This window comes from Oncorhynchus mykiss, chromosome 9, assembly GCF_013265735.2.
Source record: "Oncorhynchus mykiss isolate Arlee chromosome 9, USDA_OmykA_1.1, whole genome shotgun sequence".
Classification (NCBI taxonomy): Eukaryota; Metazoa; Chordata; class Actinopteri; order Salmoniformes; family Salmonidae; genus Oncorhynchus; species Oncorhynchus mykiss.
In genome coordinates, this window is record NC_048573.1 from 69,562,321 (window position 1) to 69,581,775 (window position 19,455).

Genomic DNA, 19,455 nt, shown 5'->3' on the forward strand with positions numbered 1-19,455 from the left:
AAGGTAAAAGTGAAAGTCACCCAGTAAAATACTACTTGAGTAAAAGTCTAAAAGTATTTGGTTTAAAATATACTTAAGTATCAAAATTTAATGGAATTGCTAAAATGTACTTAAAGTATAAAAAAATAATAATAATTTCAACTTCCTTCTTTTAAGCAAACCAGAGAGCACAATTTACATTTTTATTGACAGATAGTCAGGTGCACACTCCAACACTCAGACATAATTGACAGATAGTCAGGTGCACACTCCAACACTCAGACATAATTGACAGATAGTCAGGTGCACACTCCAACACTCAGACATAATTGACAGATAGTCAGGTGCACACTCCAACACTCAGACATAATTGACAGATAGTCAGGTGCACACTCCAACACTCAGACATAATTGACAGATAGTCAGGTGCACACTCCAACACTCAGACATAATTGACAGATAGTCAGGTGCACACTCCAACACTCAGACATAATTGACAGATAGTCAGGTGCACACTCCAACACTCAGACATAATTGACAGATAGTCAGGTGCACACTCCAACACTCAGACATAATTGACAGATAGTCAGGTGCACACTCCAACACTCAGACATAATTGACAGATAGTCAGGTGCACACTCCAACACTCAGACATAATTGACAGATAGTCAGGTGCACACTCCAACACTCAGACATAATTGACAGATAGTCAGGTGCACACTCCAACACTCAGACATAATTGACAGATAGTCAGGTGCACACTCCAACACTCAGACATAATTGACAGATAGTCAGGTGCACACTCCAACACTCAGACATAATTGACAGATAGTCAGGTGCACACTCCAACACTCAGACATAATTGACAGATAGTCAGGTGCACACTCCAACACTCAGACATAATTGACAGATAGTCAGGTGCACACTCCAACACTCAGACATAATTGACAGATAGTCAGGTGCACACTCCAACACTCAGACATAATTGACAGATAGTCAGGTGCACACTCCAACACTCAGACATAATTGACAGATAGTCAGGTGCACACTCCAACACTCAGACATAATTGACAGATAGTCAGGTGCACACTCCAACACTCAGACATAATTGACAGATAGTCAGGTGCACACTCCAACACTCAGACATAATTGACAGATAGTCAGGTGCACACTCCAACACTCAGACATAATTGACAGATAGTCAGGTGCACACTCCAACACTCAGACATAATTGACAGATAGTCAGGTGCACACTCCAACACTCAGACATAATTGACAGATAGTCAGGTGCACACTCCAACACTCAGACATAATTGACAGATAGTCAGGTGCACACTCCAACACTCAGACATAATTGACAGATAGTCAGGTGCACACTCCAACACTCAGACATAATTGACAGATAGTCAGGTGCACACTCCAACACTCAGACATAATTGACAGATAGTCAGGTGCACACTCCAACACTCAGACATAATTGACAGATAGTCAGGTGCACACTCCAACACTCAGACATAATTGACAGATAGTCAGGTGCACACTCCAACACTCAGACATAATTGACAGATAGTCAGGTGCACACTCCAACACTCAGACATAATTGACAGATAGTCAGGTGCACACTCCAACACTCAGACATAATTGACAGATAGTCAGGTGCACACTCCAACACTCAGACATAATTGACAGATAGTCAGGTGCACACTCCAACACTCAGACATAATTGACAGATAGTCAGGTGCACACTCCAACACTCAGACATAATTGACAGATAGTCAGGTGCACACTCCAACACTCAGACATAATTGACAGATAGTCAGGTGCACACTCCAACACTCAGACATAATTGACAGATAGTCAGGTGCACACTCCAACACTCAGACATAATTGACAGATAGTCAGGTGCACACTCCAACACTCAGACATAATTGACAGATAGTCAGGTGCACACTCCAACACTCAGACATAATTTACAAACGAAGCATGTGTGTTTAGTGAATCCTCCAGGTCAGAGGCAGGTAGGGATGACCAAGGATGTTCTCTTGATAAGTGCTGGAATTGGACCATTTTCCTGTCCTGCTAAGCATTCGAAAATGTAACCAGTACTTTTAGGTGTCAGGGAAAATGTATGGAGTAAAAAGTACCTTATTTTCTTTAGGAATGTAGTGAAGTAAAAGTAAAAGATGGCAAAAATATAAATAGTAAAGGAAAGTACATATTTCCCCCAAAACAACTTAAGGAGTACTTTAAAGTATTTTTTACTTAAGTACTTTACACCACTGGTTCTGAATGACATGCTGTGGTTAAATAAAAGCTACCGTTTCTCTGTAGCTGTCCCACTGGTTCTGAATGACATGCTGTGGTTAAATAAAAGGTACCGTTTCTCTGTAGCTGTCCCACTGGTTCTGAATGACATGCTGTGGTTAAATAAAAGGTACAGTTTCTCTGTAGCTGTCCCACTGGTTCTGAATGACATGATGTGGTTAAATAAAAGGTACCGTTTCTCTGTAGCTGTCCCACTGGTTCTGAATGACATGATGTGGTTAAATAAAAGGTACCGTTTCTCTGTAGCTGTCCCACTGGTTCTGAATGACATGCCATTAGACCTCTGTTCATTTTCAGTGTGAAGTAAGAAACTACAGAGCTGTGGCTTCTGGGAATAGTGATGCATTCAATAACAGACTTCTCATTGTAACTTAAGAAATGTACAGTTGTAGTCAATTACTGGTAGGCCATGAGAGAGTTTACAGAGAGTTTACCGTCAGACCATTAACCATGACCTGTAAAACCAAACAGAATGTTAAGAGGCATTGGGGAAGGTCATTTTCACCCAGGCTTTTTTTACTGGGGGTTTTTAGAGCAAAAATTACTTTTGTGTAAGAAAAAAAATCACCAATTTCACGACATTGAAGACATTGATTGTTACAAAGAACTTAAACTAAGATAAATTATAATTGAATTGGCATCCATGCAGCCTCCCCTTGTACAATGACAATACTTGACTATTGTTTGGGAAAATGGCAATCTTGGTACAAGGACCACTTCGGATACATTCAACCTTCAGATACTCTCCCAAGACTGTTTCCCAATATCTACTCCTTCCCTGTTCTTCCGATTCTAGGTTATTTCTCGTGATCGAGTACGTCAACGGAGGGGATCTGATGTTTCATATGCAACGGCAACGGAAACTACCAGAAGAACATGCGAGGTAAACAAACAGACATTCTACACCAGTACCTCCGGTACTTCAACAGCATACGGATAGAACCCGTCAATCAACCATTAAACATGGCTCTCTGCCGTTTCCCCTGCAAACGTATCCATTAGTTTTGAGGAGGACGAGGCCCTATTAGAATCCCAACATGAAAGGCACATCGGTGAAGTGGATGAAGTTGGCGGTATCGCCGTATATTCAAGTCCCAATCTCTGTCCGTAGCCACCGTACTCTCTCTCCCGTCCTCTCTCTCCATCGCTGTCTCTCCCGTCCTCTCTCTCTCCCTCACTCTCTTCGTCCTCTCTCTCTCCATCGCTGTCTCTCCCATCCTCTCTCTCTCCATCGCTGTCACTCCCGTCCTCTCTCTCCATCGCTGTCTCTCCCGTCCTCTCTCTCCATCGCTGTCTCTCCCGTCCTCTCTCTCCATCGCTGTCTCTCCCGTCCTCTCTCTCCCTCGCTGTCTCTCCCGTCCTCTCTCTCCATCGCTGTCTCTCCCGTCCTCTCTCTCTCCATCGCTGTCACTCCCGTCCTCTCTCTCCATCGCTGTCTCTCCCGTCCTCTCTCTCCATCGCTGTCTCTCCCGTCCTCTCTCTCCATCGCTGTCTCTCCCGTCCTCTCTCTCCATCGCTGTCTCTCCCGCCCTCTCTCTCCATCGCTGTCTCTCCCGTCCTCTCTCTCCATCGCTGTCTCTCCCGTCCTCTCTCTCACTCACTGTCTCTCCCGTCCTCTCTCTCCATCGCTGTCTCTCCCGTCCTCTCTCTCCATCGCTCTCTCCCGTCCTCTCTCTCCATCGTTGTCTCTCCCGTCCTCTCTCACCATCGCTGTCTCTCCCGTCCTCTCTCTCCATCAATGTCTCTCCCGTCCTCTCTCTCCCGTCCTCTCTCTCCAACGCTGTCTCTCCCGTCCTCTCTCTCCCTCACTGTCTCCCGTCCTCTCTCTCCATCGCTGTCTCTCCCGTCCTCTCTCTCCATCGCTGTCTCTCCCGTCCTCTCTCTCCATCGCTGTCTCTCCCGTCCTCTCTCTCCCTCACTTTCTCTTCGTCCTCTCTCTCTCCATCGCTGTCTCTCCCTTCCTCTCTCTCCCATCGCTGTCTCTCCCGTCCTCTCTCTCCATCGCTGTCTCTCCCGTCCTCTCTCTCCATCGCTGTCTCTCCCGTCCTCTCTCACCATCGCTGTCTCTCCCGTCCTCTCTCTCCATCACTGTCTCTCCCGTCCTCTCTCTCCCGTCCTCTCTCTCCAACGCTGTCTCTCCCGTCCTCTCTCTCCCTCACTGTCTCTCCCGTCCTCTCTCTCCATCGCTGTCTCTCCCGTCCTCTCTCTCCATTGCTGTCTCTCCCGTCCTCTCTCTCCATCGCTGTCTCTCCCGTCCTCTCTCTCCCTCACTGTCTCTTCGTCCTCTCTCTCTCCATCGCTGTCTCTCCCGTCCTCTCTCTCCAACGCTGTCTCTCCCGTCCTCTCTCTCCATCGCTGTCTCTCCCGCCCTCTCTCTCCATCGCTGTCTCTCCCGTCCTCTCTCTCCATCGCTGTCTCTCCCGTCCTCTCTCTCCCTCACTGTCTCTCCCGTCCTCTCTCTCCATCGCTGTCTCTCCCGTCCTCTCTCTCCATCGCTGTCTCTCCCGTCCTCTCTCTCCATCGTTGTCTCTCCCGTCCTCTCTCACCATCGCTGTCTCTCCCGTCCTCTCTCTCCATCACTGTCTCTCCCGTCCTCTCTCTCCCGTCCTCTCTCTCCAACGCTGTCTCTCCCGTCCTCTCTCTCCCTCACTGTCTCTCCCGTCCTCTCTCTCCATCGCTGTCTCTCCCGTCCTCTCTCTCCATCGCTGTCTCTCCCGTCCTCTCTCTCCATCGCTGTCTCTCCCGTCCTCTCTCTCCCTCACTGTCTCTTCGTCCTCTCTCTCTCCATCGCTGTCTCTCCCGTCCTCTCTCTCCCATCGCTGTCTCTCCCGTCCTCTCTCTCCATCGCTGTCTCTCCCGTCCTCTCTCTCCATCGCTGTCTCTCCCGTCCTCTCTCTCCATCGCTGTCTCTCCCGTCCTCTCTCACCATCGCTGTCTCTCCCGTCCTCTCTCTCCATCACTGTCTCTCCCGTCCTCTCTCTCCCGTCCTCTCTCTCCAACGCTGTCTCTCCCGTCCTCTCTCTCCCTCACTGTCTCTCCCGTCCTCTCTCTCCATCGCTGTCTCTCCCGTCCTCTCTCTCCATCGCTGTCTCTCCCGTCCTCTCTCTCCCTCACTGTCTCTTCGTCCTCTCTCTCTCCATCGCTGTCTCTCCCGTCCTCTCTCTCCAACGCTGTCTCTCCCGTCCTCTCTCTCCATCGCTGTCTCTCCCGTCCTCTCTCTCCAACGCTGTCTCTCCCGTCCTCTTTCTCCATCGCTGTCTCTCCCGTCCTCTTTCTCCCATCCTCTCTCTCCCTCACTGTCTCTCCCGTACTCTCTCTCTCCAACGCTGTCTCTCCCATCCTCTCTCTCCCTCGCTGTCTCTCCCGTCCTCTCTCTCCCGTCCTCTCTCTCCCTCACTGTCTCTCCCGTCCTCTCTCTCCATTGCTGTCTCTCTCTCCCGATCTCTCTCCTTCGCTGTCTCTCCCGTCCTCTCTCTCCCGTCCTCTCTCTCCCTCACTGTCTCTCCCGTCCTCTCTCTCTCCAACGCTGTCTCTCCCGTCCTCTCTCTCCCTCGCTGTCTCTCCCGTCCTCTCTCTCCAACGCTGTCTCTCCCGTCCCCTCTCTCTCCAACGCTGTCTCTCCCATCCTCTCTCTCCCTCACTGTCTCTCCCGTCCTCTCTCTCTCCATCGCTATCTCTCTCGTCTCTCTCCCTCTCTGTCTCTCCCTTTCTCTCTCTCCCTCGCTGTCTCTCCCGTCCTCTCTCTCCATCGCTGTCTCTCCCGTCCTCTCTCTCCATCGCTGTCTCTCCCGTCCTCTCTCTGCCTCGTTGTCTCTCCCGTCCTCTCTCTCCCTCGCTATCTCTCCCGTTCTCTCTCCCTAGCTGTCTCTCCCGTCCTCTCTCTCCCTCCCTATCTCTCCCGTCCTCTCTCTCCCTCACTGTCTCTCCCGTCCTCCCTCTCCCTCACTGTCTCTCCCGTCCTCCCTCTCCCTCACTGTCTCTCCCGTCCTCTATCTCCCTCACTGTCTATCCCGTCCTCTCTCTCCCTCGCTGTCTTTCCCGTCTTCTCTCTCCCTCGTTGTCTCTCCCGTCCTCTCTCTCCCTCACTATCTCTCCCGTCCTCCATCGCTGTCTCTCCCGTCCTCTCTCCCTCGCTGTCTATCCCGTCCTCCCTCACTGTCTCTCCCGTCCTCTCTCTCCCTCACTGTCTCTCCCGTCCTCGCTGTCTCTCCCGTCCTCTCTCTCCGTCGTTGTCTCTCCCATCCTCTCTCTCCCTCGCTGTCTCTCCCGTCATCCCTCGCTTTCTCTCCCGTCCTCTCTCCCTCGCTGTCTCTCCCGTCCTCCCTCACTGTCTCTCCCGTCCTCTCTCTCCCTCACTGTCTCTCCCGTCCTCTCTCTCCCTCACTGTCTCTCGTGTCCTCTCTCTCCCTTGCCGTCTCTCCCGTCCTCTCTCTCCCTCGCTGTCTCTCCCGTCCTTTCTCTCCCTCGCTGTCTCTCCCCTACTCCCCTATTGCACAAAGTGAGGGACAAGGAGAGGCCGAGCCACTTCTTGAAATAGCCTTGTTGAAGCTGTACGATGACACGCGGGCAGGCAGCCCTCATAATTGGGCGTGTTTGCTTCGCACAGAGAGTGCTGTTCAAGGAGAGTGACAAACTGGCCTGGAACAGAAACAGCCTGTGATTGGTAGATTGTTACTATTTTGAGGTGGCTGGTGCAAAACCACTTTGATTGACTTTACTATCTCTCTCTCCTGTGCTGTTGTTATTTTTCTTCCGGAGAAAGCTTCACGTTTGACAGTCTGTTAGCGTTTCCGTGGAAGGGCAAGTCGAACCCAAATTCTCCTGACGTGCTCTTTTGAAGAAAAAAAAATCATCATTACATCGGCAAAACATAATTAGCGCTCATAATTCATTGTGCCTGTCTACGTAGTTTCTCTGAGTGCGCTGGTGATATACTTGGATCAAAGGCAGGATGATTTAGAGAGGCAAGGGCCCCCACTGGCACTCCATCTGTATGCAGTGGGCCCCGGCCCCGTCCATGCACAGCGCAATGGTTATCACCGATAATGATGGTACATATTCATGAGGCGTGCTCTGAGTGGTCTCTGGGTTGGTTCCCCTGAGGGGGACGGTGGGGGTGGTGAGGTTGGTGGTTGTGGAGCTGACAGGATGAAGTGCACAACACTGCTCAGTGAGGCACTGCTCTCTATCTCTCTCTCTCTCTGTGTATCTGTGCCCTGTTCCTCTCTCTCTCTGTGTCTCTGTGCCCTGTTCCTCTCTCTCTCTGTGTCTCTGTGCCCTGTTCCTCTCTCTCTCTGTGTCTCTGTGCCCTGTTCCTCTCTCTCTCTCTGTGTCTCTGTGCCCTGTTCCTCTCTCTCTCTGTGTCTCTGTGCACTGTCTCTCGGTCTTTGTGCCCTGTCTCTCGGTCTTTGTGCCCTGTCTCTCTCTCTCTGTGCCCTCTCTCTCTCTCTCTCTCTCTCTCTCTCTCTCTCTCTGTGCCCTGTATCTCTCTCTCTCTCTCTCTCTCTCTCTCTCTCTCTCTCTCTCTCTCTCGGTGACCTGTCTCTCTCTCCCTCTTCCTTTCTCTCTCTCTCTGTGCCCCGTATCTCTCTCTCTGTGCCCTCTCTCTCTCTGTGTGTGTACGCCCTGTCTCTGTCTCTTCCTCTCTCTCTGTGTGTGCCCTGTCTCTCCCTCTCTCTCTCCGTGCCCTGTCTCTCCCTCTCTCTCTCCATGCCCTGTCTCTCCCACTCTCTCGCCGTGCCCTGTCTCTCTCTCTTTGTCTCTGTGCCCTCTCGCTCTCTTGTCTCTCTCTCTTTGTCTCTGTGCCCTCTCTCTCTTTGTCTCTGTGGTCTTTCTCTCTCTCACTCTCTTTCTCTCGCTCTCTTTCTCTCGCTCTCTTTCTCTCGCTCTCTCTGTGCACTTTTTCTCCCGCTCTCTCAGTGCACTCTTTCTCTCTCTCTCTCCCCCCTATCTCTCAGTAACTCTTTACCCCGCTCTCTCTTGCTCATCCCAATCCACAAAAGTGGAGACAAATTTGACCTGTAGAATTACCATGGAATGTGTTTCAGCAGCAATCTCAGAAATCTTCTGCAGTATAATCAACAGCAGACTCATTTTCTCAGTGAAACAATGTCCTGAGTAAATGTCAAATTGGCTTCTTACCAAAATACTGTTCGACAGACCACGTATACACCCTGCACACATTTATTGACATACAAACAAAACAAAAGATAAGTATTCTCATGCTTTGTTGATTTAAAAAAAAGCTTTTGAATCAATTTGGCACCAGGGTCTGCTATACAAATTGATGGGGGGAAGCATATGACATAATATCAATGTACACAAACAACAAGTGCGCAATTAAAATAGGCAATAAACACACAGATTTCTTTCCTCAGGGCTGTGGGGTGAGACAGGGATGCAGCTTGAGCCCCACCGTCTTCAACATATACAATATCAATGAATTGGCGAGGGAACTAGAACACTCTGCGGCACCCGGCCTCACCATACTGGACTCGCATAGAATCCCCTCAGCCAACTTGCTCTGTTCACAAACAGAACCCACAGAGCCCCAGAACAGAAACACATTTAGACCCATCCAAATTAAGAGAAGCAAAAAGATAACTAATTGACACACTGGAAAGAATCAACCCAAAAAACAGAGCACATTGGAATGCTATTTGGCCCTAAACAGAGAGTACACAGTGTCAGAATACCTGACCACTGTGACTAACCCTAAATTAAGAAAATCCTTGACTATTGTAACGGTTTTGACTTGAGGTTATTGTTTGTAGGGGTGCCAGGTAGGTGGTACCTACCAGAGAAAATATTGATTTCTAGTTTTGGTTTGGGAGGAAATGAGTCCCATCTGGTCCCTCAAGTCTACACCAATACAAAGGACTCATGTAAAAGTCAGGATGGACATCCACTTTTCATAAACCCTTCAAATATTTGAAATAACTTCAAAACTACTGTGTTCTTTTGCGTGGGTTGTATTACCAACTTAAATGATCACACACACATAACAATATAACAAATAATGAGCTCCGGTTCATCCAGAAATGTCCTGTTCCTCGGGCCTAAAAGAGTCCAGCCCGGTAAAGGAGTTCACGGAACTCAAGTGACCTTAGTCACGCAATGTTTGTCCGTTCATACAAGTGTAGCGTAAACCCAGTCTCAATCAAAATATCAACTCTTTTACCACGCAACCAAGAAGAGTATCAAATCTCAGTCTCAAGTCTTCAACTACAACTGACCACATAAATCATCACGGTCTATCATCACACCAAAACAAATGAAATACCGTATACAAAAAGGTTGCAGTCCGTTGGTCAGTCAGACAATCCGCCACCAGATCTCCAGCGGAGAAAGGCCACGAAGAACAGCTGGAGATGTGCAGTCCAACGGACTAATGAATGGATCCGATCCTGGGCAAACTTGCTATTAGAAAGCACACTTTTAAATGCAACAAAACAAACGGAACTGAGAAGCTTCGGAACTGAGGGTTGAACACATCCTCATTCACGTCTCCATCACAACCCCACTTTTGTGCAGCTGAGGCTGTCTATTTAATTGGGCATTAAAGGGGAAGCACCCTATTGGAAGGAGAAGCACTGAGACGGTTCAGACAAATTCAGGGCCGTCACACTATGTACAGACTCAGTGAGCCTAGCCTTGCTATTGAGAGAGGCCGCCATAGGCCGACCTGCATCTCAAGAGAAGACAGGCTATGTGCACACTGCCCACAAAATGAGGTGGAAACTGAGCTGCACGTCCTAACCTCCTGCCCAATGTATGACCATATTAGAGACACATATTTCCCTCAAATTACAAAGTTCCACAAAGAATTTGAAAACAAATGAAACATTGATAAACTCCCATATCTGTTAGGCGAAATAAAACAGTGGGCAGCCACAGCAGCACGGGGCCCGTTGCCATGAGGAAAGGGCAAGTAGTGGAGCACAATTAACACTGTAAATACAAGCTATATTTGTATGTTTATTTATTTTCCCTTTCATACTTCAACTACTTACACATTGTTACAACATAGCCAATAATATAGCATTTCAAATGTCTATATTCTTTTAACTTTTGTGAGTGTTATGTTTATGAATGTTTCCCTTGTTTATTTACCTTCTGTTTAATGTCTCTTCCATTTGCTTTGGCAATGTAAACATATGTTTCCTATGCTATTAAAGCCCTTTGAATGTAATTGAATTGAGAGAGAGAGAGAGCAAAGACGGAGAGAGAGTGAGACGGAGAGAGACAGCGAGAGAGAGAGAGCACAAAGGGAGAGAGAGAGCACAGATGGAGAGAGCACACAGAGAGAGAGAGAGCACAGAGGGAGAGGGAGGGAGAGAGAGAGCACAGAGGAAGAGAGCACACAGAGAGAGAGAGCAAAGAGGGAGAGAGCACACAGAGAGAGAGAGAGAGAGCACAGAGGGAGAGGGAGGGAGAGAGAGAGCACAGAGGGAGAGAGCACACACAGAGAGAGAGAGCACAGAGGGAGAGGGAGGGAGAGAGAGAGCACAGAGGGAGAGAGCACAGAGAGAGAGAGAGCACAGAGGGAGAGGGAGGGAGAGAGAGAGCACAGAGGAAGAGAGCACAGAGAGAGAGAGAGAGAGCACAGAGGGAGAGAGCACACAGAGAGAGTGAGAGAGCACAGAGGGAGAGGGAGGGAGAGAGAGAGAGCACAGAGGGAGAGGGAGGGAGAGAGAGAGAGCACAGAGGGAGAGAGAGGAAGAGAGAGCACAGAGGGAGAGAGCACACAGAGAGAGCGAGAGAGCACAGAGGGAGAGGGAGAGAGAGAGAGCACAGAGGGAGAGAGCACACAGAGAGAGCAAGAGAGCACAGAGGGAGAGGGAGGGACAGAGAGAGAGTGAGAGAGCACAGAGGGAGAGAGCACACAGAGAGAGCGAGAGAGCACAGAGGGCGAGGGAGGGATAGGGAGAGAGAGAGAGCACAGAGGGAGAGAGCACACAGAGAGAGCGAGAGAGCACAGAGGGGGAGGGAGGGAGAGGGAGAGGGAGAGAGCGCACAGAGGGAGAGAGCCCCCCATGGGGAAAAATAAGAGAAATCAACATCATGTAGCCCACCACGTCTCGCCAAATGTTAGACAGATAATAAAAACAAATAATCACCCATTCATTAGAAACTACTTCCTGTATAAAAATATACATTCTATCGTATATGTTGGCTTCAGGATGGTTTCTACGTGGTTGAAGGTCAGAACCAAATTGTACGTTTGTGGGCTGGGAACTCTCTGAAGAAGGAAAAGCATGTCTGAATGAATCCTTTTTTTTTTCAGATTCTATGCTGCTGAAATTTGTATCGCTCTGAATTTCCTGCACGAAAAGGGAATCATCTACCGAGATTTGAAACTGGACAACGTCCTCTTGGATCACGAGGGACACATCAAGCTCACAGACTACGGGATGTGCAAGGTGAGACACTCAGAGCTACTGCACAGTGTACTGATATAGTACTGCTGAACTGTTACTGCTGAAGGACTTCTGATTCACTATGTAGAAGTGGATCAATACACTAGGTATCGAAGTCACACGCTTTTTCTTCTTTTCTCTTTTCCTACCATCTTTCTCTGTTATCCTCCCTGTGTATCTCTGCATCTTTAACTCTCTCTCTCCTCTCTCCTCTCCTCCTCCTCCATCTCTCTCCTCTCTCCTCTCCTCCTCCTCCATCTCTTTCCTACCATCTTTCTCTGTTATCCTCCCTGTATCTCTCCATCTCTTTCCTACCATCTTTCTCTGTTATCCTCCCTGTATCTCTCCATCTCTCTCCTCTCTCCTCTCTCCTCCTCCATCTCTTTTCCTACCATATTTCTCTGTTATCCTCCCTGTATCTCTCCATCTTTAACTCTCTCTCTCCTCTCTCCTCCTCCTCCATCTCTCTCCTCTCTCCTCTCCTCCTCCTCCATCTCTTTCCTACCATCTTTCTCTGTTATCCTCCCTGTATCTCTCCATCTCTTTCCTACCATCTTTCTCTGTTATCCTCCCTGTATCTTTCCATCTCTCTCCTCTCTCCTCTCTCCTCCTCCATCTCTTTCCTACCATCTTTCTCTGTTATCCTCCCTGTATCTCTGCATCTTTAACTCTCTCTCTCCTCTCTCCTCCTCCTCCATCTCTCTCCTCTCTCCTCTCCTCCTCCTCCATCTCTTTCCTACCATCTTTCTCTGTTATCCTCCCTGTGTATCTCTGCATCTTTAACTCTCTCTCCTCTCTCCTCTCTCCTCCTCCTCCATCTCTCTCCTATCTCCTCTCTCCTCCTCCTCCATCTCTCTCCTCTCTCCTCTCCTCCTCCTCCATCTCTTTCCTACCATCTTTCTCTGTTATCCTCCCTGTATCTCTCCTTCTTTAACTCTCTCTCCTCTCTCCTCTCTCCTCCATCTCTTTCCTACCATCTTTCTCTGTTATCCTCCCTGTATCTCTCCATCTTTAACTCTCTCTCTCCTCTCTCCTCCTCCTCCATCTCTCTCCTATCTCCTCTCTCCTCCTCCTCCATCTCTCTCCTCTCTCCTCTCCTCCTCCTCCATCTCTTTCCTACCATCTTTCTCTGTTATCCTCCCTGTATCTCTCCATCTTTAACTCTCTCTCTCCTCTCTCCTCTCTCCTCCTCCTCCATCTCTTTCCTACTATCTTTCTCTGTTATCCTCCCTGTATCTCTCCATCTTTAACTCTCTCTCTCCTCTCTCCTCTCTCCTCTCTCCTCCTCCTCCATCTCTCTCCTCTCTTCTCTCTCCTCTCTCCTACATCTCTCCTCTCTCCTCTCTCCTCCTCCTCCATCTCTTTCCTACCATCTTTCTCTGTTATCCTCCCTGTATCTCTCCATCTTTAACTCTCTCTCCTCTCACCTCTCTCCTCCTCCTCCATCTCTCTCCTCTCTCCTCCTCCTCCTCCATCTCTCTCCTCTCTCCTCTCCTCCTCCATCTCTTTCCTACCATCTTTCTCCGTTATCCTCCCTGTGTATCTCCATCTTTAACTCTCGCTCTCCTCTCTCCTCTCTCCTCCATCTCTCTCCTCTCTCCTCCTCCTCCATCTCTTTCCTACCATCTTTCTCTGTTATCTCTGTATCTCTCCATCTTTAACTCTCTCTCTCCTCTCTCCTCTCTCCTCCTCCATCTCTTTTCCTACCATCTTTCTCTGTTATCCTCCCTGTATCTCTCCATCTTTAACTCTCTCTCTCCTCTCTCCTCCTCCTCCATCTCTCCTCTCCTCCTCCTCCATCTCTTTTCTACCATCTTCCTCTGTTATCCTCCCTGTATCTCTACATCTTTAACTCTCTCTCTCTCCTCTTTCCTCTCTCCTCCTCCTCCATCTCTCTCCTCTCTCCTCTCTCCTCCTCCTCCATCTCTCTCCTCTCTCCTCTCCTCCTCCTCCATCTCTTTCCTACCATCTTTCTCTGTTATCCTCCCTGTATCTCTCCATCTTTAACTCTCTCTCCTCTCTCCTCTCTCCTCCTCCTCCATCTCTCTCCTCTCTCCTCCTCCTCCTCCATCTCTCTCCTCTCTCCTCTCCTCCTCCATCTCTTTCCTACCATCTTTCTCTGTTATCCTCCCTGTGTATCTCCATCTTTAACTCTCTCACTCCTCTCTCCTCTCTCCTCCATCTCTCTCCTCTCTCCTCTCTCCTCCTCCATCTCTTTCCTACCATCTTTCTCTGTTATCCTCCCTGTGTATCTCTGCATCTTTAACTCTCTCTCCTCTCTCCTCTCTCCTCCTCCTCCATCTCTCTCCTATCTCCTCTCTCCTCCTCCTCCATCTCTCTCCTCTCTCCTCTCCTCCTCCTCCATCTCTTTCCTACCATCTTTCTCTGTTATCCTCCCTGTATCTCTCCTTCTTTAACTCTCTCTCCTCTCTCCTCTCTCCTCCATCTCTTTCCTACCATCTTTCTCTGTTATCCTCCCTGTATCTCTCCATCTTTAACTCTCTCTCTCCTCTCTCCTCCTCCTCCATCTCTCTCCTATCTCCTCTCTCCTCCTCCTCCATCTCTCTCCTCTCTCCTCTCCTCCTCCTCCATCTCTTTCCTACCATCTTTCTCTGTTATCCTCCCTGTATCTCTCCATCTTTAACTCTCTCTCTCCTCTCTCCTCTCTCCTCCTCCTCCATCTCTTTCCTACTATCTTTCTCTGTTATCCTCCCTGTATCTCTCCATCTTTAACTCTCTCTCTCCTCTCTCCTCTCTCCTCTCTCCTCCTCCTCCATCTCTCTCCTCTCTTCTCTCTCCTCTCTCCTACATCTCTCCTCTCTCCTCTCTCCTCCTCCTCCATCTCTTTCCTACCATCTTTCTCTGTTATCCTCCCTGTATCTCTCCATCTTTAACTCTCTCTCCTCTCACCTCTCTCCTCCTCCTCCATCTCTCTCCTCTCTCCTCCTCCTCCTCCATCTCTCTCCTCTCTCCTCTCCTCCTCCATCTCTTTCCTACCATCTTTCTCCGTTATCCTCCCTGTGTATCTCCATCTTTAACTCTCGCTCTCCTCTCTCCTCTCTCCTCCATCTCTCTCCTCTCTCCTCCTCCTCCATCTCTTTCCTACCATCTTTCTCTGTTATCTCTGTATCTCTCCATCTTTAACTCTCTCTCTCCTCTCTCCTCTCTCCTCCTCCATCTCTTTTCCTACCATCTTTCTCTGTTATCCTCCCTGTATCTCTCCATCTTTAACTCTCTCTCTCCTCTCTCCTCCTCCTCCATCTCTCCTCTCCTCCTCCTCCATCTCTTTTCTACCATCTTCCTCTGTTATCCTCCCTGTATCTCTACATCTTTAACTCTCTCTCTCTCCTCTTTCCTCTCTCCTCCTCCTCCATCTCTCTCCTCTCTCCTCTCTCCTCCTCCTCCATCTCTCTCCTCTCTCCTCTCCTCCTCCTCCATCTCTTTCCTACCATCTTTCTCTGTTATCCTCCCTGTATCTCTCCATCTTTAACTCTCTCTCCTCTCTCCTCTCTCCTCCTCCTCCATCTCTCTCCTCTCTCCTCCTCCTCCTCCATCTCTCTCCTCTCTCCTCTCCTCCTCCATCTCTTTCCTACCATCTTTCTCTGTTATCCTCCCTGTGTATCTCCATCTTTAACTCTCTCACTCCTCTCTCCTCTCTCCTCCATCTCTCTCCTCTCTCCTCTCTCCTCCTCCTCCATCTCTTTCCTACCATCTTTCTCTGTTATCCTCCCTGTATCTCTCCATCTTTAACTCTCTCTCTCCTCTCTCCTCTCTCCTCCTCCATCTCTTTTCCTACCATCTTCCTCTGTTATCCTCCCTGTATCTCTCCATCTCTCTCCTCTCTCCTCTCTCCTCCTCCATCTCTTTTCCTACCATCTTTCTCTGTTATCCTCCCTGTATCTCTCCATCTTTAACTCTCTCTCTCCTCTCTCCTCCTCCTCCATCTCTCTCCTCTCTCCTCTCCTCCTCCTCCATCTCTTTTCTACCATCTTCCTCTGTTATCCTCCCTGTATCTCTCCATCTTTAACTCTCTCTCTCCTCTCTCCTCCTCCTACATCTCTCTCCTTTCTCCTCTCTCCTCCTCCTCCATCGTCTCTCCTCTCTCCTCCTCCTCCTCCATCTCTCTCCTCTCTCCTCTCTCCTCCTCCTCCATCTTTCTCCTCTCTCCTCTCTCCTCCTCCATCTCTCTCCTCTCTCCTCTCTCCTCCTCCTCCATCTTTCTCCTCTCTCCTCTCTCCTCCTCCTCCATCTCTCTCCTCTCTCCTCTCTCCTCCTCCTCCATCTCTCTCCTCTCTCCTCTCTCCTCCTCCTCCATCTCTCTCCTCTCTCCTCTCTCCTCTCTCCTCTCTCCTCCTCCTCCTCCATCTCTCTCCTCTATCAGGAGGGCATCAGACCTGGAGACACCACCAGTACATTCTGTGGAACCCCCAACTACATCGGCCCTGAGATCCTCAGAGGGGAAGACTATGGTGAGTCCCTATTGTCAACAACACATACATGGAGGGAATGGGGAGAACATGAGCTCTGGGAATTTGCCTTTTAGACTGTTAAACTCAAAACAATAAAATAAAAACGTGAAAGAAATGAACAGATCTCTCTCAAACCATTTCTGTCATTACCATACTGTAACTGAATCTAACCAAGATGGCTGATGGTTGTCTGTCGTCTCTCTCCAGGGTTCAGTGTTGACTGGTGGGCGTTAGGCGTGCTTATGTTTGAGATGATGGCCGGGAGGTCCCCTTTCGACATCATCACCGACAATCCTGACATGAATACAGAGGAGTACCTCTTCCAAGGTGAGAGAGCCCTCTACTACAGTTTGGAGTGGATTCATGACAGTGCTTCTTACCTAGTGTCACACAGTGCTTCACATTGTTAAGTGTGACATCCACCACTACTACTACTAGGCAATATGTATGGTGGTGATGTATGGTGGCCAGTTTGCGTTAAAAAACAACACATACTCTGATCACATTGGCTACTCACTCCTCCACTCAAAGGGCATGATTATTCAGGATAGCAGTACTTCACATGTCTTTAAATGTCTTACTATGTATATCTGGAAATGTGTATTTTGGTGCTCCAAACCCCCTCAGAAAGCACACAAACACACCACACGTCTCTCAATACAGTTCTTATTTATTTATTATGTAATTTGTATTCAAAACGATAAAGATTTGCACACAAGAAATAGGTATGAGACATTCGGACAGCTAGAGCAATACCACAGGGGAGCCAACTGCTTCTTGTGTGACACATTTGAAGGCTACCAGACGTGTTACGTCGTTTAAATATATTTGATTCAATGGGGATGCCGGTTATTTTATTTGTATGTGTTATACTGTACTACAACCCACCCTATACCCCGCTGGAGCAAACATTCCTCCATACCCCTACCCCCCCCCCCCCAGTCTCTCTCCACCGTACCCACCCATTGCAGCTTGGGCATGAGCACTGAAACCCACGGGCATCTGCCAACCCTTTGGTCTTCCTCACGCCCCCACAGGGCAAGCAGCATGCTCCTGGATACCACCTCGCTAGCGGAAACAGGCCCCTCTATCCGTAGGGGGTGACCAGCCTTATGTCACCACCCTGACCAGTGCCAACTTCACCCTGGCCAACCCAGGCACACATGCCAACACCCAGAACCATAGACTGACACACAGAGTTTAGGGTTGGCATGGTGGTATCCAAAGTTCAGGCCCCAGGCCCCAGGCCCCAGGCCAAAGCTCCCTCCAGCCCCAGATAGTGACCCCAGAAATCTGCCATTGTGCCCTTAAGCAAGGCAGGTAACCCCCCACAACAGCTCCCCGGGCACCCAATGTGGCCCCAGAAATCTGCCGTTGTGCCCTTGAGCAAGGCAGGTAACCCCTCACAACAGCTCCAAAGGGCACCCAAAGTGGCAGCCCCTCGCACTTCTCCGTTTCAGAGGGGTTGGGTTAATAGCAGAAGTCAAGTTTTGATTAGACAATAAAAATACATGTAAATGTAATAATTTACCCTAACCCTGGGGTGCCAACACCATCACAAATGGCACTTCCCTATCTAGTGCACTAGATATGGACTAGGGTACCATTTGGTACACAGTCAGAGACTGATCCAGTTATCATTTCATTAGGACTCGTACACAAACAGATCAGAGAGGGCTGAAGAGGAGGATAAACATCGCTCTACTCTTCCATCTGTAATCTGTTCATCAGAGAGCCAGGGATGTTCAACTGCTTTGCGTCTGCCTTGTCTCCTCCTAGACACGTAATGTTTGTTATGACTGTGAGTTTTTTATTTATTTTTTAGGTCAATCAAGGATTTACTTGACCCCACAGAGAATGCATCTAAACAAATCTCTCCTTTCTCCTGCAGTGTACACTTGTACACTTCCCTTTATGGGTTTAGGGAACCCCATGTAGGCCAGGCCTAAACCAATCCCATGAAATAGTTTTTATATGCGGGGAGGAATGAACATGTGTACAGCTCAGGAGGAAGGAGAGATTATAGGGACGTACCCAGAGTGTCAGTGGCTCCAACTAACCAACGAGGTCAGCTGCTACACAATACCACTAAACTGTTTTCCACTGTGGAAAACATAAATTTTTGTCCTTCAGTAGTGTGTTGAGCCTGTGTGCCGCGAGTCTCAAGGAAGCAGTCACAGAGCAGAGCACCCTCCTCCATCCCCCTTTCCACCCCCTCGCTTGTACGCAGCAGACACAGGCACCCTTGGGCACCCACGGGCAGGCCAGATGGTGAATCACCAATTGTTTGCCTCACTCCCTCCGCAGGATTGTCCTCCCTCTCTCTGTCTCATACATTCTCTCTTTCTCTCTCTCTCTCTCTCTCTCTCTCTCTCTCTCTCTCTCTTTCTCATAAATTCTCTCTCTCTCTCTCGCTCTCTCTCTGTCTCATACATTCTCTCTCTCTCTCTGTCTCTCTCTCTGTCTCTCTGTCTCTCTCTCTCTCTCATACATTCTCACTTCTCACTCTCTCTTTCACATACATTCTCTCTCTCTCTCTCTCTGTCTTCTCCACACAGTTATTCTGGAAAAAACTATTCGCATCCCAAGGTCCCTGTCGGTAAAGGCTGCCAGCGTGCTGAAGGGCTTTTTAAACAAGGTGAGAGAAGAACACCGTAGTGTTCACCAAGTGTGTCCAATAAAGCGTGTCCCTCCCCCTCGGTGAAAACAGCACGTGAAGGACCGTGTTCAAGACACCATTAGGACAGCGCCATGACAGCCACTCTGTGAAGGCCACATCCATTTGGCTGAGAGACAGAGTGTGTGTGTGTGTATGGATGTTTTTACGTGTGTACAGTGCATTGCGAAAGTATTTGGCCCCCTTGAACTTTGCGACCTTTTGCCACATTTCAGGCTACAAACATAAAGATATAAAACTGTTTTTTTTGTGAAGAATCAACAACAAGTGGGACACAATCATGAAGTGGAACGACATTTATTGGATATTTCAAACTTTTTAAACAAATCATAAACTGAAAAATTGGGCGTGCAAAAATATTCAGCCCCCTTAAGTTAATACTTTGTAGCGCCACCTTTTGCTGCGATTACAGCTGTAAGTCGCTTGGGGTATGTCTCTATCAGTTTTGCACATCGAGAGACTGAAATCTTTTCCCATTCCTCCTTGCAAAACAGCTCGAGCTCAGTGAGGTTGGATGGAGAGCATTTGTGAACAGCAGTTTTCAGTTCTTTCCACAGATTCTCGATTGGATTCAGGTCTGGACTTT

At 48.8% G+C, this 19,455-nt stretch overlaps 2 protein-coding genes across 4 annotated transcripts in view; both read left to right on the forward strand.

Moving 5' to 3' along the window:
- Nucleotides 1-19,455, forward strand: part of tnr5 (Tumor necrosis factor receptor superfamily member 5) — a gene marked incomplete at its 5' end in the record, with an annotated part of 1,066,050 nt that overhangs the window by 249,996 nt on the left and 796,599 nt on the right.
- The window catches only part of LOC110531259 (protein kinase C zeta type-like), a 154,263-nt gene that overhangs the window by 97,328 nt on the left and 37,480 nt on the right, over nt 1-19,455 (forward strand). For all 3 annotated transcript variants that reach the window (XM_036988861.1, XM_036988860.1, XM_036988859.1), the window contains exons 8-12: nt 3,101-3,187; nt 11,591-11,726; nt 16,105-16,192; nt 16,400-16,519; nt 18,751-18,830. In XM_036988861.1, coding sequence (XP_036844756.1) covers nt 3,101-3,187; nt 11,591-11,726; nt 16,105-16,192; nt 16,400-16,519; nt 18,751-18,830 — 511 coding nt within the window. The remainder of the gene's footprint in view (nt 1-3,100; nt 3,188-11,590; nt 11,727-16,104; nt 16,193-16,399; nt 16,520-18,750; nt 18,831-19,455) is intronic.